The sequence below is a fragment of the Scyliorhinus canicula genome, chromosome 7 (assembly GCF_902713615.1).
Source record: "Scyliorhinus canicula chromosome 7, sScyCan1.1, whole genome shotgun sequence".
Classification (NCBI taxonomy): Eukaryota; Metazoa; Chordata; class Chondrichthyes; order Carcharhiniformes; family Scyliorhinidae; genus Scyliorhinus; species Scyliorhinus canicula.
In genome coordinates this window covers 118,706,367-118,731,183 of record NC_052152.1, presented here as the reverse complement: position 1 = coordinate 118,731,183, position 24,817 = coordinate 118,706,367, and the positions used below count along the sequence as shown (strand labels likewise).

The window sequence follows — 24,817 nt, the reverse complement described above, 5'->3', positions numbered from 1 at the left end:
GATAGGATCCGTACAAGGACGGGTTGCATGTAAACTGGAGAGGCATAAATATCCTGTCTGCGAGCTTTGCTGATGTCACATGGGAGGGTTTAAACTAGTGTGGCGGGGTGTGGGAACCAGAGCAATAGGTCAGAAGGTGAAATAACTGAGGGAGAACTAGAGGATAGAGCCAGTAAGACTCGGAGGAAGAGCAGGCAGGGAATTGAGAGTGGGGTGGTGGAGTGAGCTGACTGACAGAGCTCATCCTATGAGAAGCGGGGTGGATTAGAGTCTCCCTGGTCCTTCGGCGTACTCCAGAGCCTTACCGCCCACCTGTCTCCCACCCTCCAGCTCCGGTTTCCTCCCACAGTCCAAAGATGTTCAGGTTAGGCGAATCAGCCATGATCAATCCACAGGATTACAGTGATAGGGTGGGGGAGTGGGCCTGGGGAAGTGCCCTTTCAGGGAGTCGGTGCAGACTCGATGGGCCAAATGGACTCCTTCTGCATTGAAGGAATTCTATCCTATGGACCAGATGGTCTCTTGAGCTGAATTGAGGGATAAATATTGACCAGTACACGGGGGCTAACTCCCCTGCATTTTTTCTAAACAAAGCCATGGGGTCTGTTGTATCCAGCAGTTTAATGATTCACCCAAAAAAACAGCCCCTCCATCTCTCTCGGTAGTGTACTGGGGTGTCAGCCCAGGCCTTTTTCATTCAAGACTGTGAAGGTATTTGAAGGATGACGGTTGGTGGGCTGTTTTCTATCCTGATGAACAATGGGTTATAAAACAAAGGTCTCAGGGTTGGAAAACTGTTTCCTTTTTTGTATATTCGTTATGGGATGTGGGTGTCGCTGGCTGGCCAGCATTTATTACCCACCCCAGAGGGGGGCGGCCGTTTATCACATTGCTGTGGATCTGGAGTCCTGTGTAGGCCCAGACCAGGTCTAAGCACTACAGATTTCATTCCCTGGATAGGTTTTTACAACAATTCACAGTGATCATCATAAGACTTTTGATTCCAGATTTTTATTGAATTTAAATTTCACCATCTGCCATGATGGGATTCGAACCCAGGTCCCCCCAGAGTATCACTCTGGGTCTCTGGATTACCAGTTGTGACAATACCACTACGCCACTGCTTCTCTTGGTGAATACCTGAGCTCACATACCTGCAGATGTTTTACAATATTAACAACCTCCCTTGTTGAATAAGGGTAGGTTATAGTTCCTTGATCAGCCATATTTCTCAATTCGCCAAAGGCAGAGACAAGCTTTTGTAGAACTGGCTCTGGGACATCAGGACCATACTGTCGAAGCATGGCCAGTTCAGAGCGAGGTTTGGGATTGTCAACTGCATTGCAGCTAAAAATATCACCTGTTGAAAAAGGAAGAAAAGAACATAATACATCACATGTTTGAAAGATAACAACTGCCAGTACAAACCTCATTTCTGAGGGATCATTTTAGAGGGTACTACTCCCACTGTGAAGTCTCACTCCTTGGGGCTCTGGCCCACTGAACTGCTCCAATATTTCACCAATCTTTCACCGTGCTCCCCACCGGGGTAATGACCTCCAAAACTGACCCTTATAACACTGATATATTATTTCATATCGTCATTAATCTTATAACGTGGCTATTCTGTAAACGTTTTCTTGCAACAAGTGTTTGGGGTCTGGAATGCACTGCTTGGAAGTGTGTTGGAAGCAGGTTCATTTGAGGCATTCAAGAAGGCATGAGATGATTACTTGAACAGAAATTCACAAGGGGCTGCGGGCAATTCTACTGTATCCATTGTAGCAATAGATACCATTTTATAACCTCAAAACTGCCAGTCCGCCACATCAGATAGTTTGAGATGCACTGCCCTAGAGGATCAAATTGGCAGTGAAGACAGCTTCCAAAATGGCAGATTATTTCACCATTTGTAAAAAAATTCACTGCCTGCAAAGTGGGCATATAAAACCCCCATGATAGTACGAGTGGTTGAGTGGTCGCACTCGATCTGAAAATATTAGTCTTAATTCAGAAGGCGGCATGGTGACACAGTGGTTAGCACTGCTGCCTCACAGCGCCAGGGACCTGAGTTTGATTCCAACCTTGTGTGATTGACTATGTGGAGTTTGTATTTTCTCCCTGATTCTGCGTGGGCTTCCGGTTTCCTCCACAGTCCAGGTTAGGTGTATTGGCCATGCTAAGTTGCCCCTTAGTGTCACAGATGTGCAGGTTAGGTGAGGTTACGGGGATAGGGCAGAGGTATGGGCCTAGGTAAGGTGCTCTTTCAGAGGGTCGGTGCAGACTCGATGGGACAAATGCCCTTCTTCTGCACTGTAAGGACTTTATGGTTCCAAGAGGTCTGTTAGTCAATGTATAGGTTTTACCACCCATATTGATATTTTTGTTTTGACAGTTGTGAATGGGACTTATTTAGGGTACGTAGTTAAGATGATGTTACTGAGGTTGTCCATATTAGGTATATATAAAAATAATCACTGAACCATCCAGAGTTTACAACTGGGCCTTGCTTTTATCAAATCAGTTCCTTTGCACAGACACCTAGTAACTGCCATCAAATACTTTCTCAATGCCACCTGCACTCAAGTCTTAAAACTATTGAATTCACCACGTTAGCGGAAATGGAAAGGAAAAAAAATGATATTTTGTTACAACTACCTAACTTTAAATGCTGCTGTTTGAAAGCAGGTCTCAGGCAGCCAGTTAAGTCACTTTATGGCAGCAAGGTAGCGCAGTGGTTAGCACTGCTGCCTCCTGACACCGAGGTCCCAGGTTCGATCTCGGCCCTGGAGTTTGCACATTCTCCCCGTGTCTTCATGGGTCTCACCCCCACAAGCCAAAAGACGTGCAGGGTAGGTGGAGTGGCCACATTAAAATTACCCCTTAATTGGGAAAAAATATAATTGGATACTCAAGTTTATTTTTAAAAACTCAGTTTATGGAGCAGTGTATAAGAGGCAGAGAGAACTGAAATCCTCTGGGAGTGTAGCGCTCAACATCTCGTTTTCAATGTTGAACGCTTGTGAGGGTGATGGAATCTGAGCTGAGTAAAGTCTCAAGCGCTTATTTTGTTTTTCTATTCTTCCCACCAGTTTTCTCATTTCTCAAAATTAAACTCATTCTGCCATGTGGTTGCCCAATCAACCCATCAACATCTCTTTAAAGCATCTTTGTGTCCTCCCACTACACTGTAGTAAACTTGGATTATTTTATACTATCCCCCCTTTACTAAGTCATTGATCTGAATTGAAGAAGGACACTCTTGCTATTGAGGGTTTCCAGCAAAGGTTCACCGGAATAATTTCCGGAATGGCAGGACTGACATATGAAGAAAGACTGGATTGAGTGGGTTTGCACTCACTGGAGTTTAGAAGAATGAGAGGGGATCTCACAGAAACATAAAACATCCTGATAGGACTGGACAGGTGAAATGCAGGAAGAATGTTCCCAATGTTGGGACGTCCATAACTAGGGGTCACAGCCTAAGAATAAGGGGTAAGTCCATACGACCCTTCTACAGAACTGAAAAAGGATAGAAATGTGATGGAGAGGGGGGTGGGGAAGAATGGAAAGTCAACGATAGGTCGGAGCTGAGGAGAGATTGACAAAGATGCCATGAACATGACTCAAAGGGGCTGTTAATGGTGCCATTAGGGACTGAACAGTGTTAATTGTGGCAAAGGTGGGATAGCAGAATCTGGTGACAGAAGAGTAAAGGTCAGTTGCTCAGTGGGAGCAAAACTGAACAACCCCTTTCCTAATGTCCATGACATCTCTGTCAATCTCCCCTCAGCTTTGACCCATCATTGGCTCTCCATTCTGCCACCCCCCCCCTCCCCCCCGCCCCAGTATATAATGCACCACATTTCCATCACTCTTCAGTTCTGCAGAAGGGTCATACAGACTTGAAATATTAACTCTCTCCATAGATGCTACCAGACCTGCTGAGTTTATTCAGCATTTTCTGTTTTTATTCCTCGATCTCTCCTCCTCAGACAACTGTGCCACCCCAGGGGTGAATCGCTGTTGTACTCACTCTGTGGAAAGTGTATCCTTTTCTTAGATAAGGAGATCAAAACGGTACACAATACTCCATGTGCAGTCTCATCAAGGCTCTATACACTTGCACTAAGGTATCTTTACTTCTGTAATCAAATCCGCTCGTGATCAAGGTCTACATACCATTGCCTTCCTAATTGTTGCACAGTAAGAAGTCTTACAACACCAGGTTAAAGTCCAACAGGTTTGTTTCAAACACGAGCTTTCGGAGCACGGCTCCTTCTTCAGGTGAATGGAAAGGCTTGTTCCAGAAATGTTTATATAGACACAGTCAGAGATGCCCCGGAATGCGAGCACCTGCAGGCAATCAAATCATCAAAGATGCAGAGAGAGAGGTAACTCCAGGTTAAAGAGGTGTGAATTGTCCCAAGCCAGTTCAGTCGGTAGGCCTCTGCAAGTCCAGGCTTGTTGGTGGGGGCCGAATGTAATGCGACATGAATCCCAGATCCCGGTTGAGTCCGCATTCATGCGTGCGGAACTTAGCTATAAGTTTTTGCTCAGCAATTTTGCGTTGTCGCGTCTCCTGAAGGCCTCCTTGTAGAATGCTGACCCGGAGATCAGAGGCTGAATGTCCTTGACTGCTGAAGTGTTCCCCAACTGGAAGGGAACAGTCCTGCCTGTTGATAGTCGCACGATGCCCGTTTATTCGTTGTCGCAGTGTCTGCATGGTCTCGCCAATGTACCACGCTTCGGGACATCCTTTCCTGCAGCGTATGAGGTAGACGACATTGGTCGAGTCGCACGAGTATGCGCCGCGTACCTGGTGGGTGGTGTTTCCACGTGTAATGGTGGTGTCCATGTCGATGATCTGGCATGTCTCTAGACATGCCAGATCATCGACATGGACACCACCATTACACGTGGAAACACCACCCACCAGGTACGCGGCGCATACTCGTGCGACTCGACCAATGTAGTCTACCTCATACGCTGCAGGAAAGGATGTCCCGAAGCGTGGTACATTGGCGAGACCATGCAGACACTGCGACAACGAATAAACGGGCATCGTGCGACTATCAACAGGCAGGACTGTTCCCTACCAGTTGGGGAACACTTCAGCAGTCAAGGACATTCAGCCTCTGATCTCCGGGTCAGCATTCTACAAGGAGGCCTTCAGGAGACGCGACAACGCAAAATTGCTGAGCAAAAACTTATAGCTAAGTTCCGCACGCATGAATGCGGACTCAACCGGGATCTGGGATTCATGTCGCATTACATTCGGCCCCCACCAACAAGCCTGGACTTGCAGAGGCCTACCGACTGAACTGGCTTGGGACAATTCACACCTCTTTAACCTGGAGTTACCTCTCTCGCTGCATCTTTGATGATTTGATTGCCTGCAGGTGCTCGCATTCCGGGGCATCTCTGACTGTGTCTATATAAACATTTCTGGAACAAGCCTTTCCATTCACCTGAAGAAGGAGCCGTGCTCCGAAAGCTCGTGTTTGAAACAAACCTGTTGGACTTTAACCTGGTGTTGTAAGACTTCTTACTGTGCTCACCCCAGTCCAACGCCGGCATCTCCACATCATTCCTAATTGTTGCAGCTGGATGCTGGTTTTTAGTGAGTCAAGAACCAAGACACCCAGGTCCCTGTAGACACCAACAATTGTCAACCTCTTACCATGTGTAAAATATTCTGTCCTTCTGCTTTTGCTACCTAAGTGGTTAACTTCACTCTTACATTCCATCTGCTATATTATTTCCCTTTCACTGGCCCTGTCAAGTCCATCTGAAGCCTCATTGAATCTTCCTCACAACTTATATTCTCACCTAATTTTGAGTTTTCAGCAAATATTTGAATAGTCCATTTGGTCTCCATGCAGACACGGGGAAAACACACAAACACCGCACAGTCAACCAAGGCCAGAATTGAAGCCGGTTCCCTGGCGTTGTGAGGCAGCAATGCTAACCACTGTGCCACCGTGCCGCATGTTGGAAAGTGTGTCAACTCAAGCGGGCACAGAGGAGATTTAGCAGAATGATACCAAGGCTGTGGGAATTCATTAATGTGGAGAGACTGGAGAAGCTGAGATTGACCTACTTATAACAAAAAATTTAAATAGGGAATTTAGTTGAAGAGTTCAACATCATAAAGCAGAAGGAGAGAAACAGTTTATATTGGTGGGAGAACCAGTAATGACAGGAAACAGGTCTAAGAGAATTTGCAATAGAACCAACAGGGTAATGAGGAGAAATAATTTTGCACAGCAAGTTATCCAGATCTGGAATGCACTGCCTGAAAAGATGGAGGAAGCACATTTCTTGAAAAAGTTAGCTTCTAAAACAATTCCACATTTTGCACTTTGATGGCATTTGTAAAAGGTGACTCCTTTAAGGTTTCATGAGATCAGACTAAAAACCAAGTAAGAAACACAGAAATTGCTTACAAGTGTATGGAAACAAAATAAATAACTCCTGCTTCCAGAACTGATACTACCATCTGAATGACTACATACATTGAGAAAACAAAATGTGGCTGTTTCTTTAAATCACACATACTAAAGAAACTCTAAATGAAAGGATGAGTCACATAACTTACCGAGAGCACCAAAGAAATCGTTACCCAAAAAGGGAAATCCTGGCCTGTTAGCCAGGACAATCATTCGGAAATCTGGATGAACGACAATCACATTTGGTCTTTCTTCTGCACTGGCGGGATCTGAAATATCAGCATGTAATGTCACATTATTCTGCACAGGATTGCATAATTTAGTAGAATTTCTGTCTTTGACACAACATCCATTCTACTTTTTTTTAAAAAAAAACACAAACTTTATTAGATGAAACTGTAAAGCCATAAAGGCCAAAAACAATCTTCATCCTTTCCCTGTAATTTGAGGTTCAGTTCATTTAAAATTGAAAAGATGTCTGGAAGGTAAGACATAGTTAGCATCCAAGTTTCAGCAGCAAACAATCAGCCAGCAGGGACGAATTCTTGAGGACGAAAGCGTGGATTTGATACCTCAGTTCATAAACTCTGACTAGCACCCAATCCCTTGACAGCCAACGTACTTATTTGTGGAATAATAATTGCTTGGAACACAAAGTCTCAAAAAGTCTGGTATTGAGTTCGCTGTGTTTAATGAAATTCACGACTTTCACAATTCCTTTCAACACCACTTCAAGATCGGATGGAATTCCTTTCAATGCCAATGCCTTATGGTGAATGAAACAATGATTCCAAACAATGTCCTGACCAGCTGCCTCCTTAATCCTTATTATAACTCCGCTGTTTTTCCCAGTCATGTTGGCTGCTCCATTGATTGTGTAATGAACCCAGTCAAGCCCGCACTTTCCAACCACATAACTATTATACGCTTCAAAAATCTCTGCGCCTGTCGGGTTGGTAATAACAGGTAGCACAGCAAATCTTCAACAAATTCATTGTGCCAAACATACCTGACTAAAATTAGCACGGATGCACAATCTGAAATATCTGTACTTTCATCCAGTTGTTTTGAGAAATCCTGTGCTGATTTCAAACGAGAAATAAGCTGGGCTTCTAAATTCTCAGCAATACGATAAATTCGGCGAGCCACTGTGTTATCCCTAACTGGGATGCATTTCACTTTTTCAGCTAACCTCTCATCTCACACCATGCGAACTATGTCTATTGCTGCAGGAAGAATCAATCTCTCTACTACAGTATGGGGCATTTTCTCTTCAGCTGCATGGTAAGCTACCACATAAGGGGCTAATTGTACTTTGTTATTCAATGTAACATTTCAGCTGAGGGCGTCAGCTGACGATTTAAGTTCTCGCTGCATCCTTTGAATAAAATTAAGGTTTGTCTTCAAACTGGCCATTCTTAGTCTTCAAATGCCTTTGAAGTTTTCAGGGTTTTAAACTTTAATTTGCCAGTACTTCCCTGCATATAACACACATGGGCTTCGCATCCTGATTTGCATTGGCACAATTAATGAAGCCATATCTTAAAAAATCATCTGTATACTGCTTTGTGACGGATTTCAACTTCTTCTGAATGGGCTGTTCACAAGAGGCCTTGGAGCTCACACCAACACTTCTTTGTTCTGCTGTGGACTCTTCTGAACAGTTCACACCACCACTGATTTGTCCTGTCGTGGACTCTCCTGAACAGTTCACACCACCACTGCTTTGTCCTCTGTGGATTCTCCTGTGCCACTTTCTCCAGCAGGTTTAGTTGCGAGATCCTGGCCTGTTTGTGCCTCTGGCCCTCTCTTCCTTATTACGAAACAATCAATTTTAAATTCTTCAGTCCTATTGCTTGTTTCCTGCTCACAATATGTAGGAATAGCAAATGCGCCCAGAGCACGTGACGTCAGTGTTCGGGGTGCACCTCTTGCTCTCTGCGATCACTTCAGGCAGGAAGACTGCATTGAATTGAAAAAAAAAATTCTCCTGGACCAGCGCACTGACATCAGGAGGAGGAGATGTTTCTCGCTGGGCTCTGGGTCTGCGCATTGGAGAGCGAGCACGAATGCACAACATGGCCAGCATTCTGAAAGCAGTTGGCGGCCGTCATTTTTAAACTCCAGTCACAGCCGGTATTTTTAAAAGCCGACTGCTGCGCATTAATTCCTACGATTGGGAACACCGCGATGCATGGCTCCGCGACGCTCCCAATACCCGTCTGCAACCCCAACATTGAACACGACTGGTCTACAATATACCCTTGGTTTGCTTAGCTTGGCCTAGCAGGAGTTATCACATTGGTGACAAGGAGCAAGAATGAGATTCCCAGCAGCCTTTAAAGAAACCAGCTCTCCAATTAAAAAAGGCCGATACCCCGTGGAAAACAAGGTCAAAGCCATTAAGGAAGCACCTGTACCATGAAATACAACAGAACTGAAATCCTTCCTGGGACCGATGAATTATTATGGGAAGTTCATCCCAAACGTGGCCTCTCTATTGTCACCCCTACACTTGCTGCTAAAAAAGACCAGAAGGGTGTTCTAATACCCTTGGGGGTAATGTATCGTTGTTCTTTACCTTTTGATCCAGAAGGGTCCATTGGCCATTGGGTTGATGACAAAGAATCACAGCTTTGAGAATTCAAGACTATTGAGCAAATTGACTCAAGCGCCAGTATCAAACTTAAAATTGATTGGAGAATTATTAACTTGCATACTGTGTTCCATTCCATACCAGTGTCGATGGAGTGAACCATCTTGAGAGGTGATGCGACTTCTGTGGTTCTATCATACTTCTCAATGATGCCAACAAAGAACGAGTCTTCCAAAGAATAAGCATCTAAACCATTGGCAAAATTTTCTTGAAAACCTTCATCCTTTGTATCAACACTTCTAACTTTCATCTGTTTTGAATTTAAATTCGAAGATTTAAATTTGAGAGTGGATCTGCACTGAGCAGCGAAGTGGCTGTGCACCAAACTTCTTTGCGCAGATCGGTCTTTGTCCACCTCGCATCTTTTAGCGAAGTGCCCATGTGTAGGTTTAGAATGCGTGTGCACAAGATGGCTGCCGTCCGAACGTGCATTTTCTTCATCTGTGACACTGCCTTAACACATTCTATCTCAAAGTTCATTTTCGCACCCTTTTCTCGGAGAAAAAATTCATTATACTGACTTTTGGATAATTGATGTAAACGGTACATTTCAATCGCGTTTTTAAGCGTGAGATCTTTCTGTCTCAGCGTTCCCTGCGCTTTTCATCGATTATACTGAAGACAATTTGATCCCTGATTATTGAAGCATTTAACACAGATAAGTTACAAGTGTGAGATCAGTTACAAAGCAATCAATTGATTCACCTTTGTTTTGCATTCTTCTTTTGAAAATAAAACACTCAAAAGTTTAATTTGCCTAAATTTTGTAATGAAAATCAAACTTTTCTTTGGTTACTTCAAATTTGGTTTTATCTTGAATCGCCGCAAATTGAAAAGAGTTATATATTTCGATGGTTTGTGGGCCAGCCATTGTTAGAAGCAGAGCTATTTTATGCGCTTTACTTGCTTTATTTAAATCTGAAACATCCAAAAACAATTTAAACTGCTGCTTGAACACTCTCCAGTTAACAAGTTTACCGGTGATCCGGACTCGTGGAGCTTTGTTCATCAGCCCTGGATTCTTTGATGAACAGGTTGGCACTTCGAAATGCGAATTGCGTATTAGGTTTTCCAACTAGATCCTCACTAATCTATATAACTAGTTACGGTAGACAGACTGGTACCATGTTATATTACCCTTGGTGGTAATATGTCGTTCTTTGTCTTTTGTTCCAGAATGGTCCATTGAGTTGATGACAAAGAATCCACGAATCATTGGATTGAAACAAAAGTAATTTATTGGATAATATTTAATTAAATAAGTTTGCACACGCTACAGATCTACAGTAATATTGAATCTGTCTAGCAGTAATCAATAATCTAATAGTCACTAATAATATCCTCATGTTAACTCTCTCTAATCTACTCCTCTTGCTGTTCTCAGGCTTTCTCCTTTGCTAACGACCCAGCATTCCTTGAGGTCTGATTTACATAGTGAGAACTGGTGGTGCCATCTAGTGTTTGAATTACACAGATATGTAATAATGAACCCTTCACAAGCTTGCCTATATCATTACAAAGGGGTCATGGCAGGCGCCACAAGATTAAATCTTCAAGAAAATAAAACCCTATAGAGTGGGAACAGTCCTCTTGCATTATTGGCACCCTTATGGATGCAGAGCGCTTCGAGTCACAAATCAAGGAGGGCTGTTTGGCAGTTATCTTCGATGTAAAAAAAAACTCCCCCAGTGTGTCTACGGCTGACATTTTGTGATAGTGACGGACGACAGACTACTACTTTGTTTGGCCTTTGCAAAGAGGGAGGGCAATTCCTCCAATCGCTTCCACCCTAATCCAATGTTGGGCCTTGCTACTGGCAGCCTACGAATACTCTCTCAAGCACCACCCTGGGACGCAAATAGCCAACACAATTGTCTCAAGTCGCCTCCCAATGCCCACGGTCGGCATTAGAAGAGGAGCTATGTCTGGTGCCCGGGCCAAACTTGGAAACTGAGGATTGGTAAAGAGGATTGGTCACTCTTATGCCAAGAGAACCAGAAGCGCCCTCCTTCAGGCTCCCTACACTTGTGAGAGTGGCCAGGAAGACCATGGGACAGATACATGTAGACTTGGCTGGTCCATTGATAGTTCCATGTTCCTAATCACGATAGATGCCCAATTCCCAAATAATTTTGTTAAAGAACAATCTTTAGTGTCACAAGTAGGCTTACATTAACACTGCAATGAAGTTACTGTGAAAATTCCTTAGTCGCCACACTCCTGTTCGGGTACACTGAGAGAGAATTCAGAATGGTGATAGTGATGTTTGGGACATTGTTTGTAAGTTATGATTCTGTGAGTATGACTGTATCAGGCTGTTGCTTAACTAGTCTGTGAGACAGCTCTCCAACATTGGCACAAGCCCCGGGAGCAAACCCATGCAGACACAGGAAAATGTGGAAACTCCCCACAGACAGTCACACAAGGCTGGAATCGAACCCTGGTCCCTGATGCTGGTGGACTGGTGATGGACCAGTAGCCCATAGTCAGATTTTGTAGTCTCTATATAATTGAAATTTTTTTGCTTCCTTATTTAGCCAAGTGTCTTCCATCTCTCTCAGCTTGCACTGGGCAGTCCTGCGGATGTTTTGGTCGGCATCGTGCTTGAATAGTGATGGCTTCTTGTCAAGGTAAACCCTCTAGAGGTAAGATTTCTCATCCAGCAGTTTCTGAATTACCTCATTATTTTTCAGCGGACCCATCTTGATACATATGGGGCCAAGGGTCTCTAGACAGTGGAGTACACTATATTCTCAATGAGGCGAGTTCCATTTTCACTGCACACAGGTGACTTTTGAGTTTCTCTAAGAGAGATTCCTTCATGATCTGTTTAAGATTTGAGACACTTCTCGACTTTAATGCCCTGGAGGCCTCAACCAGAATAGATCTTGACATTTAACTTTGAAATGATAAGACGGTGGTCAGCCCAGCAGTCAATGTCTCACATGGTTTTTGTTACATGCAAACCCTACTTGTCCATAGTTGGTTCAATGTCAATGCATGGAACGGGGTGCATCCATGGCATCTTGTTGCGGTTAGGACGGTGCAAACAATGTTGCTGATTGAGGGCTCAGGCTCATCACATATCATCAACAGGAAGCGATCACTTCTGTTACAACTGTCAGCCCTGTTTTTGCTGGTGATATCTTCCCACGCCTGCACCAATTCTTGCGATGATGTCACCCAGAATGAATAGCTTGTCTGATTTTGGCACAGTAGCAATCAAAGAGCGGAGGTCATCATAGGATTTATCTTTGATCAGGATTGGTCATGGTAAGGGTGTACACATTGATGAGAGTTGCTTGCCTACTGCTGTGCAGGGAGTGTTCTTCTCTCAGGCCTGTTGGTTGTGGTGCTGACCACGAAAGGAAGCTCACAGGGAACATAAAGACTGACACTAAGAATTTCTACAGATATGTGGAGAGAAACAGATTGGTAAAGAGAAATGTACGCCCCATACAGACAGTAACAGGGGAATGCATAAAAAATGACAGAGAAATGGCTGAGCAATTGAATATATACTTCGGTTCTGTCTTCACAAATGAGGACACAAATCAGATCCCAGAAATGTTGGAGAATAAAAGATTTAGTGAGAGCGAAGAACTGAGGGAAATCAACATGAGTACAGAAATGGTGCTGGGAAAATTGATGGGATTGAAGGCGGATAAATCCCCAGGGCCTGAGAATCTGCATCCCAGAGTGCTTAAGGAGCTGTCTCTGGAAATAGTGGATGCATTTGTGGTCATCTTCCAGGATTCTATAGACTCTGGAACTGTCCCTGCAGATTGGAGGGTAGCTCATGTCACTCCGATATTCAAAAAGGGAGGTAGAGAGAAAGCAGGGAATTATAAACCAGTAAGCCTAACATTGGTAGTGGGGAAAATGCTTGAATTCATTATCAAGGACTTTACAGCGGAACATTTACAAAGCAGTGGAAGGGTCAGTCAGAGTCAGCATGGATTTATGAAGGGAAAACCATGATTCCAAATCTGTTGAAATTCTTTGAAGAGGTAATCAGCGCAGTCGACAAGGGGGAGCCAGTCTATGTGGTATATTTGGACTTTCAGAAGGCGTTTGACAAAGTCCCACATAAGAAATTATTGTGAGCACGGTGGCCTAGTGGTTAGCACAACCGCCTCACGGCACTGAGGTCCCAGGTTCGATCCCGGCTCTGGGTCACTGTCCATGTGGAGTTTGCACATTCTCCCCGTGTCTGCGTGGGTTTCGCCCCCACAACCCAAAAATGTGCACAGTAGGTGGATTGGCCACGCTAAATTGCCCCTTAATTGGAAAAAATAATTGGCTAATCTAAATTTATATTAAAAAAAAGAAGAAATTATTGTGCAAAATTAAAGCAAATGGGATTGGAGGAAATGTACTGAGGTGGATAGAAAACTGGTTGGCAGAGAGGAAACAAAGAGTAGGGATTAATGGGTCCTTTTCAAATTGGCAGGCAGTAACTAGTGGAGTACCACATGGATCGGTGCTGGGACCCCTGATATTCACAATCTTTATTAATGATTTGGATGTGGAAACAAAATGTAACATCTCAAAGTTTGCAGATGATATCAAATTAGGTGGGAGGGTGAATTGTGACTAGAACAAAGAAAAGTACAGCACAGGAACAGTCCCATCGGCCCTCCAAGCCTGTGCCAACCCTGCTGCCCGTCTAAACTAAAAACTTCTACACTTCCTGGGTCCATATCCCTCTATTCCCATCCATGTATTTATCAAGATGCCCCTTAAATGTCACTATCATCCTTGCTTCCACCATCTCCTCTGGCAGTGAGTTCCAGGCATCCACTACCCTCTGTGTAAAAAAACTTGCCTCGTACATCTCCTCTAAACCTTGCCCCTCACACCTTAAACCTATGCCCCCTAGTAATTGACCCCTCTACCCTGGGAAAAAGCCTCTGACTATCCACTCTGTCTATGCCCCTCATAATTTTGACGACGTCTATCAGGTCGCCCCTCAACCTCTGTCGTTCCAGTGAGAACAAACCGAGTTTATTCAACCGCTCCTCATAGCTAATGCCATCCATACCAGGCAACATCCTGGTAAATCTCTTCTGCACCCTCCACAAAGCTCCACATCCTTCTGGTAGCGTGGTGACCAGAATTGAACACTATACTCCAATTGCGGCCTAACTAAGGTTCTATACAGCTGCAACATGACTTGCCATTGGAAACCCTGGATGAACAGGGATATCCACTGCTTCCTGAAGTCTAGGTCTGAGGCGTTCAAGTCAGGCGACCCTGACCTCTACAAGAAAGCCAGATATGATCTAAAGAAATCCATCAAAGATGCCAAAAGGCAGTACCGGACCAAGTTCGAATCCCAGGCTAGCCACACGGATCCCCGCTGTCTATGGCAAGGTCTGCAAGACATAACAGACTACAAGATGAAGGCATGTAAAATCGTCGGCTCCAACGCACCCCTCCCTGATGAGCTCCACACATTCTATGCCCGCTTTGAGCAAGAGGTCAGCGAGAGCGAGCCCTCCACCCCAAAAGCCACGGATGAACTTGTATATGAGGTCACCACTGCAGACGTCAGAGCAGCCTTCTCGAAGGTCAACCCACGGAAAGCCACTGGCTCGGATGGGGTACCCGGACGAGCACTCAAGTCTTGCGCAGATTAGCTGGCGGGGGTATTCGCAGACATCTTCAACCTCTCTTTACAACAATCTGAGGTCCCTATCTGCTTCAAGAAGACGACCATCATCCCTGTACCAAAAAAAAGTCAAGCAGCGTGCCTTAATGACAATCGTCCACTGGCTCTGGCATCGATCATCATGAAATGCTTCGATAGATTAGTCATGGCACGAATCAACTCCAGCCTCCCGTATTGCCTTGACGCACTACAGTTCGCCTACCGTTGCAACAGGTCCACAGCAGACGCCATCTCCATGGCCCTGCACTCTACCCTCGAACAACTAGATAACAAAGACACCTATCCAGAGAAACACCGATTACTCCATTAATTATGCAAGAGGACCCACAAATCCCTCTGTACTGCAGCTTTCTGCAGTGTTTCCTAATTTTAATCAAATTCAGCTGCTTTATTCTTCCTACCAAAGTGCATTACTTCATATTTTTCCACATTATATTCCATCTGCCAAGTTTCTACCCATTCACCTAACATGTGCTAAATAAGAACCAGGCAACGTGCCTCAATGACTACTGTCCAGTGGCCTTGACATCAATCATTTTCAGTGCTTCGAGAGGTTTGTCATGCAACTTATCAACTTCATGCTCCCAGAATGTCTTGATCCACTGCAATTTGCATACCGCCACAACCAGTCCGCAACAGACCCCATCTCCCTGGCTCCACACTCATCCCTGCAGCATCTCAACAACAAGGACTCCTATGTCAGACTCCTATTTGTTAACTACAGCTCCGCCTTAAACACCATAATTCCAGTCAAGTTCATACTAAAACTCCAACCTAGGACTTGGCTCCTCCCTCTGCAACTGGATCCTCGACTTCCTGACCCATAGACCACGATCAGTAAGAATAAACAACAACACCTTCTCCACGATAGTCCTCAATACCGGAGCTCCTCAAGGCTGCGTACTTCGCCCCCTACTATACTCCCTATACACACACAACTGTGTGGCAAAATTTGGCTCCAAATCCATCTACAAGTTTGCTGATGACACAACCGTAGTGGGTCGGATCTCGAACAACAATAAGTCAGACTACAGGAGAGAGATAGATAACCGAGTGGCATGGTGAAACGACAACAATCTCTCCCTCAACGTCAGAAAAACTAAAGAGCTGGTCATTGATTTCGGGAAGCGGAATATCGTACACATCCCTGGCTGCATCAATGGTACTGAGGTGGAGATGGTTGACAGCTTCAAATTCCTAGGTGTGCACATCACCAACAATCTGTCCTGTCCACCCACGTCAATGCTATGACCAACAGCACCCATACCTCCTCAGGAAACTGAGAACATTTGGCACGCCAATACTACTCTTACCAATTTTTACAGGAGCACTATAGAAAGCATCTATCTGGCTGCATCGCAGCCTGGTATGGCAACTGCTCGGCCCAAGACCGTGAGAAACTATAGAGAGTCGTGAACACAGCTCAGCTCAACACACAAAACCGCTTCCCATCCATTGACTTTGTCAACACCTTCTGCTGCCTTGGGAAACCGGGCAGCATGCTCAAAGACCCCTCCCACCCGGGTTATTCGCTCTTCCAACCTCCTCCATCGGGCAGGAAATACAAAAATCTGAGAACACGCACTAACAGGTTCAAAAACAGCTTCTTCGCTGCTGTTACGAGACTCCTGAATGACCCTCTTAAGGACAGAACTGTTCTCGCCACACAAATAGTACTCGACTGAGTACTACGACACTCCGTATGCTTCACCCGGTTCTGTGTCTATGTATTTACATTGTGTGTTTATCGTATGTCTTATGTTTGTTCGTGCATAGAACGATCTGTCTGGACTGTAAGCGGAACCTGACTTTGGCCTTGACATATCTTATCTGCAGCTGAAACCCTCATCTATTGCTCTGTTATCTTTATCCCAATTCCCTCCAGTTATGTCTCCCACATTATACCCTCCACAAACTTAGAAACATAGAAATATGGAAAGAACAATACTTTTCATTGTAACTCGGTACATGTGACAATAAATCAAATTCAAACTGTCTATAACCCTCTGTAGACTCTTTGTGTCATCCGTATTTCTCTGTCAATAACTGGGAGTATAGATTTAAAGTAATTGGTAATTAGAGAGGACTTGTTCAGTGATTTCTTTCACCCAGAGGTTTATGGAGATCTGGAACTCACTGCCTGAAAGGGGGACAAAGACTCAAACCAGGACAGTTGGTAGGATTTCGCATGCCCAGGCCAGATGGTGGGGATGAATGTAATGCAACATGAATCCAAGGTTCCGGTTGAGGCCGGACTGATGTGTGTGGAACCTGGCAAAAGTTTCTGCACGGTGATTCCGCGTTGTCACGCGTTCTGAAGGCTGCCTTGGAGAATGCTTACCCAAAGATCTGCGGTACATTGGCAAGACCATGCAGGCGTTGTGACAACGGATGAACGGACATTGCGCAACAATCGCCAGACAGGGATGTTCCCTTCCAGTTGGGGAACACTTCAGCAGTCAAGGGCATTCAGCCTCTGATCCTCGCGTAAGCATTCTCCAAGACGGCCTTGAGGACGCACGACAACGCAGAATCGCCGAGCAGAAACTTATAGCCAAGTTCCGCTCACTTGAGTACGGCCTCAACCGGGGCCTTGGATTCATGTCACATTACATTCACCCCTCCCACCATCTGACCTGGGTTTGCGAAATCCTACCAACTGTCCTGGCTTGAGACAATTCACACCTCTTTAACCTGGGATTAGCCCTCTCTCTGAATCTGTAAAGACTTAATTACCTGCAAATGCTCGCATTCAAAGTATCGTCTTGCATCTTTGACTTTGTCCATATATATGTTTCTGGGACCTACCTCTTCATTCACCTGAGGAAGGAGCAGTGCTCCGATAGCTAGTGATTTGAAACACATCTGTTGGACTTTAACCTGGTGTTGTAAGACCTCTTACTGAGTTAAAATAGGAGCCGGGAAGAAAAATGGAGCGGGCAGCAGTTTAGTGGAAATAAGGTTCAGAGTGTAAGGCGGATTGCATTAACAAGATGAACTTGGAAAGGGAATGAGATCGGAGAGAAACTACAGCAAGATGCAATTTCAGCGTTTGGGAAAGTAGGAATTTTAGTGAGAGTTAAGCCTGTTGGGCAATAGAGAAGCAACAGAAGCAGGTATAATCGAATAATCTCCATCTTTAAGAACATAAGAACTAGGAGCAGGAGTTGGCCATCTGGCTCCTCGAGCTTGCTCTGCCATTCAATAGGATCACAGCTGATCTTTTTGTGGACTCAGTTCCACTTACCTGCCTGCTTACCGTAACCTTTTATTCCTTTACTGTTCAAAAATCCATCTACCTTTGCCTTAAAAATATTTACCATTTAAATAACAATCCATTTTGCTGTTATTCCTATCAAAAAGGATGACCTCACATTTACCAACGTTGTACTCCATGTGCCAGACCCTTGCCCAATCATTTAAACTATCTATATCGCTCTGCAGACTTTGTGTCCTCTTCACATTTTGCTCTCTCACTCATCTTAGTGTCATCTGCGAACTTTGACACAAATAAAGAGAAGTTGCCAGTGGATCAGAGGGACAGATCAAGGCCTGATTTAGAAATAAGCGTTACACTGAAGAAACTAATTTTCGTTCACAGTGAATTAATAAAATATATACACTTGGTGGTTTTAAATTATTCAAGATTGGCTGTTTCTGGTCGCATACATGTTCAATGTTCAATGAAGTTCTGATGCTTACCAACAACAATGCGTCTTCCGTCAGATAAAATCATCTCACCACTTTCCACTAATGTTTTTAGGATGCAGGTGACATTGGTTGGTGCCTTGTCGGCTTCATCGATGACTAGAATGTGCCCCGATTTAACAGCCCTCACCTGGGAAAATGGAGGAAACAAACATGATGTATCATTCAGCAAAAAAGCACTACAACCAGAGAATTTCACAGGCAGTAATAATATTCTGGTGTGTCAATAGAGAGGCCTTGACCAAACATCGCAGGATGGTATCAGAACTGAGAGATTGTGATGATCAGAAAAGAGGGTGCCGGCTGAAGCTCTTTTCTCTCGAAAAAAGACTGATGGTGGCCTGATAGAGGTGTTTTTTAAATTTTGAAGAGGTTTCATAAGGTAGCTGGAGAGTAGGTGTTTCCACTTATTGGGGAATCAAAACTTGCTGACGTAGATGTGTGTGGTCCTTGCTCTCCCCTGTGACCATATGGAAAGACAAGGCAACTTCTGACTGGGAGGGGCAGGGAGGGAGGTATTCCTGATAAAGGGTTGGCAAATATTAGATGTAAAGCCATGCCGTCCATTTTGCTGTAGCTCAACTTGGAGGCTGATAACTGAGTAGATAATTTAATGGGCTGGAAGTTTCGTGCAGCACAGAAGTAGGCCAGTCAGCTCATTGCTTTAGTGATGGCTCTTTGAAAAAATACAGAGAATTATTCCAACTCCCCTGCTCATTTTCCATAACCCCGGAATTTTAGAGTACCTCACACTGCCCTCAGCTAACGTTATTCCTTGGACACAGGGGTGCATTCTCATGACTGATAAAGGAAAATAGCAACTCCTACTTAGTTCCTTGTTAAGCAGTCGATTAGGGCTTTCCAGAATTGCATGGTTTTTAGCTTAATTATTTTATGCATAAGGAGTAGCAGTAGTTAGGATGTGGGGCAGAAAATAAATCAGGAGATAGAGAAAGCATGTAAAAAAGGCAATATCACAATAATCATGGGGGACTTCAATATGCCGGTGGACTGGGAATATCAGGTTGGTAGTGGATCCCAAGAAAAGGAATTTGTGGAATGTCTAAGAGATGGTTTTATGGAGCAGCTTGTGACAGAGCCTACTAGGGATCAAGTAATTCTGGATTTGGTGATGTGTAATGAGGCAGACTTGATTTGGGTGAAGGAACCCTAAGGGAGCAGTGACCACAATATGATAGAATTTACCCTGCATTTACCCTGCATTTGAGAGGGAGAAGCTGGAGTCAGATGCAACGCTATTACAATTAAATAAGGGCAACTACAAAGACATGAGGGAGGAGCTGGCCAGAGTTGACTGGAAAATGAGTCGAGCAGGGGAGACAGTGGAACAGCAATGGCAGGAGTTTTTGGGGATTATTTAGGAGGCACAAAACAAATTCATCCCAAGGAGGAGGAAACATGCTAAGGGGAGGACAAGGCATCCATGGCTGACGAGGGAAGTCAAGGACACCAAAATAGCAAAAGAAAAAGCATACAAAGTGGCAAGGATTAGAGGGAAGCCAGAGGATTGGGAATCATTCAAACGCGAGCAGAGGACAACTAACAAAGCAATAAAGGGAGAGGAAATGAAATATGAGTGCAAGCTAGCTAGTAATATAAAAGAAAATGGGAAGAGTTTTTTTCAATATATAAAAGGTAAGAGAGAGGCAAAAATAGACATCGGGCCACTGGAAAATGTGGCTGGAGAAGTAATAATAGGAAACAAAGAAACGGCAGAGGAACTGAATATTTACTTTGCATCAGTCTTCATGGTGGAAGATACCAGTGAGATGCCAGGGCTCCAGGAGAATCAGGGGGCAGAGGTGGGTGAAGTGGCCATCATTAAGGAGAAGGTTTTGGGGAAATTGAAAGGTCTGAAGGGGGATAAATCACCTGGACCGGATCGACTACACCCCAAGGTTCTAAAAGAGATAGCTGAGGAGATTGTGGAGGCATTGGTGGTGATCTTCCAAGAATTACTGGAGGCAGGAAAGGTCCCAGAGGACTGGAAAGTGGCTAATGTAACACTGCTGTTTAAGAAGGGAGGGAGGGGCGGAATTTGGCGCAGTGGTTAGCACTGGGACTACGGCGCTGAGGACCTGGGTTCGAATCCCGGCCCTGGGTCACTGTCCATGTGGAGTTTGCACATTCTCCTCATGTCTGCGTGGGTTTCACCCCCACAACCCAAAAGATGTGCAGGTTAGGTGGATTGGCCATGCTAAATTGCCCCTTAATTGGAAAAACAAAAGAAGGGAGGGGGCAGAAAGCAGGAAATTATAAGCCAGTTAGCCTGACTTCGATCATTGGTAAGATTTTAGAGTCCATTATTAAAGATGAGATCGCGAGTACTTGGAAGTGCATGATAAAACAGGACTGAGTCAGCATGGCTTTGTCAAGGGGAGATCATGTCTGACAAATTTGAGGAGATAACAAGGAAGTTAGACAAAGGAGAACCAGTGGACATGATTTATTTAGATTTCCAGAAGGCCTTTGACAAGGTGCCGCACAGGAGATTGTTAAATAAGATAAGAGCCCATTGTGTTAAGGGTAAGATCCTGGCATCGATAGAGGATTGGCTGATTGGCAGAAGGTGGGGCGAAAGGGGTCTTTTTCAGGATGGCAACCGGTGACTAGTGGTGTGCCTCTGGGGTCTGTGCTGGGACCACAACTTTTCACAACATACATTAATGATCTGGAAGAAGGAACTGAAGGCACTGTTGCTAAGTTTGCAGATGATATAAAGATCTGTAGAGGGATAGGTAGTGTTGAGGAAACAGGGGGGCTACAGAAGAATTTGGGCAGGCTAAGAAAGTGGGCAATGAAGTGGTAGATGAAATACAATGTGGAAAAGTGTGAGGTTATGCACTTTGGAAGGAGGAACGGAGGCAGAGACTATTTTCTAAATGGGGAGATGCTTTGGAAATCAGAGCACAAAGGGACTTGGGCGTCCTTGTTCACGATTCTCTTAAGGTTAACGGGCAGGTTCAGTTGGCAGTTAGGAAGGCAAACGCAATGTTAGCATTCATGTCGAGAGGGCTAGAATACAAGACCAGGGATTTATTTCTGAGGCTGTATACGGCTCTGGTCAGATCCCATGTGGAGTATTGTGAGCAGTTTTGGGCCCCGTATCGAAGGAAGGATGGCCTTGAAAAGGGTTCACAAGAATGATCCCTGGAATGAACAGCTTGTCGTATGAGGAACGGTTGAGGACTCTGCGTCTGTACTCGTGGAGTTCAGAAGGATGAGGGGGGTCTTATTGAAACTTAGAGGATACTGCAAGGCCTGGATAGAGTGGATGTGGAGAGGATGTTTCCACTTGTCGGAAAAACTAGAACCAAAGGTCACAATCTCAGCCTAAAGGAATGATCCTTTAAAACAGAGCTGAGGAGGAATTGCTTCAGCCAGAGGTTGGTGAATCTGTGGAACTCTTTGCCGCAAAATCTGTGGAGGCCAAATCACTGAGTGTTTTCAAGACCGAGACAGATAGGTTCTTGATTAATGAGGGGATCAGGGGTTATGGGGAAAGACTGGAGAATGGGGATGAGAAAAAAAGCAAGTTCCCAGAAACAGCAAGGTAAAGATCTGTTTTTGTGATGTTGATTGAGGGTCAGGACACTGCGGATAACTCCCCTCCACTTCTTCAAAACAGTGACATGGAGTCTTTTACATTCATCCGATAAGGTACTGAGGTAGATGGAGCGTCAGAAAAACTACACTGCAGCACTCCCTCACTTCTGCACCACCCCCTCACCTCTGCACCACCCCCTCACCTCTGCACCACCCCCTCACTTCTGCATCACCCCTCACTTCTGCACCACCCCCTCACTTCTGCACCACTCCCTCACTTCTGCACCACCCCCTCACTTCTGCACCACCCCCTCACTTCTGCACCACCCCCTCACCTCTGCACCACTCCCTCACCTCTGCACCACTCCCTCACCTCTGCACCACTCCCTCATCATTGAATCACTCCCTCACGATTGTGCAACTCCCTCATGACTACGCAGGAGTGTCAGCTTTAGTCCTGGAGTGAAACTTGAACCCGAAACCTTGTGACTCACAGTGCTACCGACTGAACCACGGGTGACATTTGAGTCAAATAGAAATGACAGTCTTCCATAAACAACATCACTGAGGCACGAGTGAGTGCTACACATCATACAGAAGCATCCAAGGCCTTGCCCCTCCCTATCGCCATAGCTTCCCCCAGCCCCACAATCCTGCAAGATATCTATATTCCCTCTGACCTGTTGGTGCATTCCAGATTTTGATAATTCCTCCAATGACAGGAAGCCCAAGCTTCAAGTTCTATTGTTTCCTATTCAAAGCTCTCCAGCTCTCATCATTGCTTAAAACCCAGTCCCTTTGACCAAATGTTTAGTTCCCTGTCCTGATATCTCTTTCTGAACCATGGTGTCAAACTCTGTCTGACTGCACTCCGAGAAAATACTTTGGGACACTCTGCTATGTTCAGAGCATTATAAACACAAATGCTCGTTGTTACTTTAGCCCATGGTATCTGAAGTCAGAAAGAAGAGAAATGTCTGGTTATGAGAGGTTTAATTAGTTTGAAATATGATACTAAAACAGACCAGAGGAGAATCTTCATACGTGATAACTCCCTGTTGAACTGATGGCTGTAGAGTGAGACTCTGCACGGTGGTGTCTCTGAAATAAAGTAAAATAACATATTTCACAAAATCAACTGACAACTGTCATAATATACACACAAGTATATGATGGTGCATAGACACACACTGACTGACACACTGAAAGACCAATCAACACACAGAACACAGCAGCCAATCACCAGACAGGCCACGGCCACTATAAAGCCAGAGGGCACTAGTTTACCCGCTCATTCGGGATGCAGCCTCTGAGACAGCCAGAGCCCGTAATCAGTAGCACGAACATCTACCATGTGCTAGCAGTATAGTCTGGTCAGGTTAGCCATAGGTCTTCAGTCAACCTAACATAGTGTCGACCCACAGTGCAAGTATGTTTAACAGCTCATAGTTAAATAAAATAGAGTTGTACTTCTACAAGTGTTGGTAGCCTGTCTCTCTCACTGCTCTGGTAAACGCAGTCCTCACAGACCCAGCGTACCCAACACATCAACAACATCGTAAAAATCCGATTTACAGGCAACAGTTTTGTCATAAATCAACCAAAAATAATGTAGAAATACGAGTGAACACATTGAAAGATATGCAATGAGAAACAGTGACTCTTTCCCGTACCAGCCTCCCTGAACAGGTGCCGGAATGTGGTGACTAGGGGATTTTCACAGTAACGTCATTTGAAGCCTACTTGTGACAATAAATTATTTTCATTTCATTTTTATTTGTTATACAACAGTAATTTTCATCAGGCCTATGGGGAAAAGGGCATTGGAATTGACAGGAGCCACCACAGGCATGATGGGCTGAATGGTCTTCTATGCTGTTTCATTCATAGAGGAAAAAAAGCTTGGATTGATCGCACCTTATCCTATCCTCAGGGGGCCCCTATGAAGTGCAGCAGTCAACTAGCGTGCAGCAAGATCTCACAAACAATATTTTAATGATTTAATCTGGTTGTAATAATTTTGGTTGAGGGGATAGTGGGTGAATTCCCTGTAAGCAAATGACTTGATGGGTGGGGTGGTGCTGGCATGATGAGCAACGTAAAGCACACATGCTAGCAGACTGTGCTGTTTCACCGGTTAGGTTCTGGCAGTATCCTAGTGCACACTTGGGGATCCTCTAGCCTTAATACTTCAACCTCTGAACTTGGATAATTGGATTGTGATCCTATTGCGAAAAAGAATTCACTTCACGTCAGGCAAAGAGATCCCCTGGAATAGATTTCTCAACAGCTTGGAAAACACTCTTCAGCTTGGCAACGGATTTTGCAAGACACCGCACCATAGTCCAGGACAGCACGGTAGCACAGTGGTTAGCACTGTTGCTTCACAGCTCCAGGTTCGATTCCCGGGTTGGGTCATTGTCTGTGTGCAGTTAGCACGTTCTCCCCGTGTCTGCGTGGGTTTCCTCCGGGTGCTCCGATTTCCTCCCACAAGTCCCGAAAGATGTGCTATTAGGTAATTTAGACAGTCTGAATTCTCCCTCAGTGCACCCGAACAGGCGCAGGAATGTGGCAACTAGAGGCTGTAACTTCATTGCAGTGTTAATGTAAGCCTATTTGTGACACTAATAAAGATTTTTAAAATTATTCATGACAGACATGGAGGAGATGAGATGGATGAGTATCGAATCTCAACATTGTACATATTTGAGCAGCATCACACCGATTTGCTGCAACATTAACTAGACAATCATCCCACTT

General features: G+C 44.7%; 1 protein-coding gene across 1 annotated transcript in view; it reads right to left on the bottom strand.

Moving 5' to 3' along the window:
- The window catches only part of vwa8 (von Willebrand factor A domain containing 8), a 489,820-nt gene that overhangs the window by 202,146 nt on the left and 262,857 nt on the right, over positions 1–24,817 (bottom strand). The window contains exons 22-25 of the mRNA XM_038802772.1: positions 23,083–23,158; positions 18,485–18,620; positions 6,602–6,721; positions 1,155–1,360 (exon numbers count right to left, since the gene is read on the bottom strand). Coding sequence (XP_038658700.1) covers positions 1,155–1,360; positions 6,602–6,721; positions 18,485–18,620; positions 23,083–23,158 — 538 coding nt within the window. The remainder of the gene's footprint in view (positions 1–1,154; positions 1,361–6,601; positions 6,722–18,484; positions 18,621–23,082; positions 23,159–24,817) is intronic.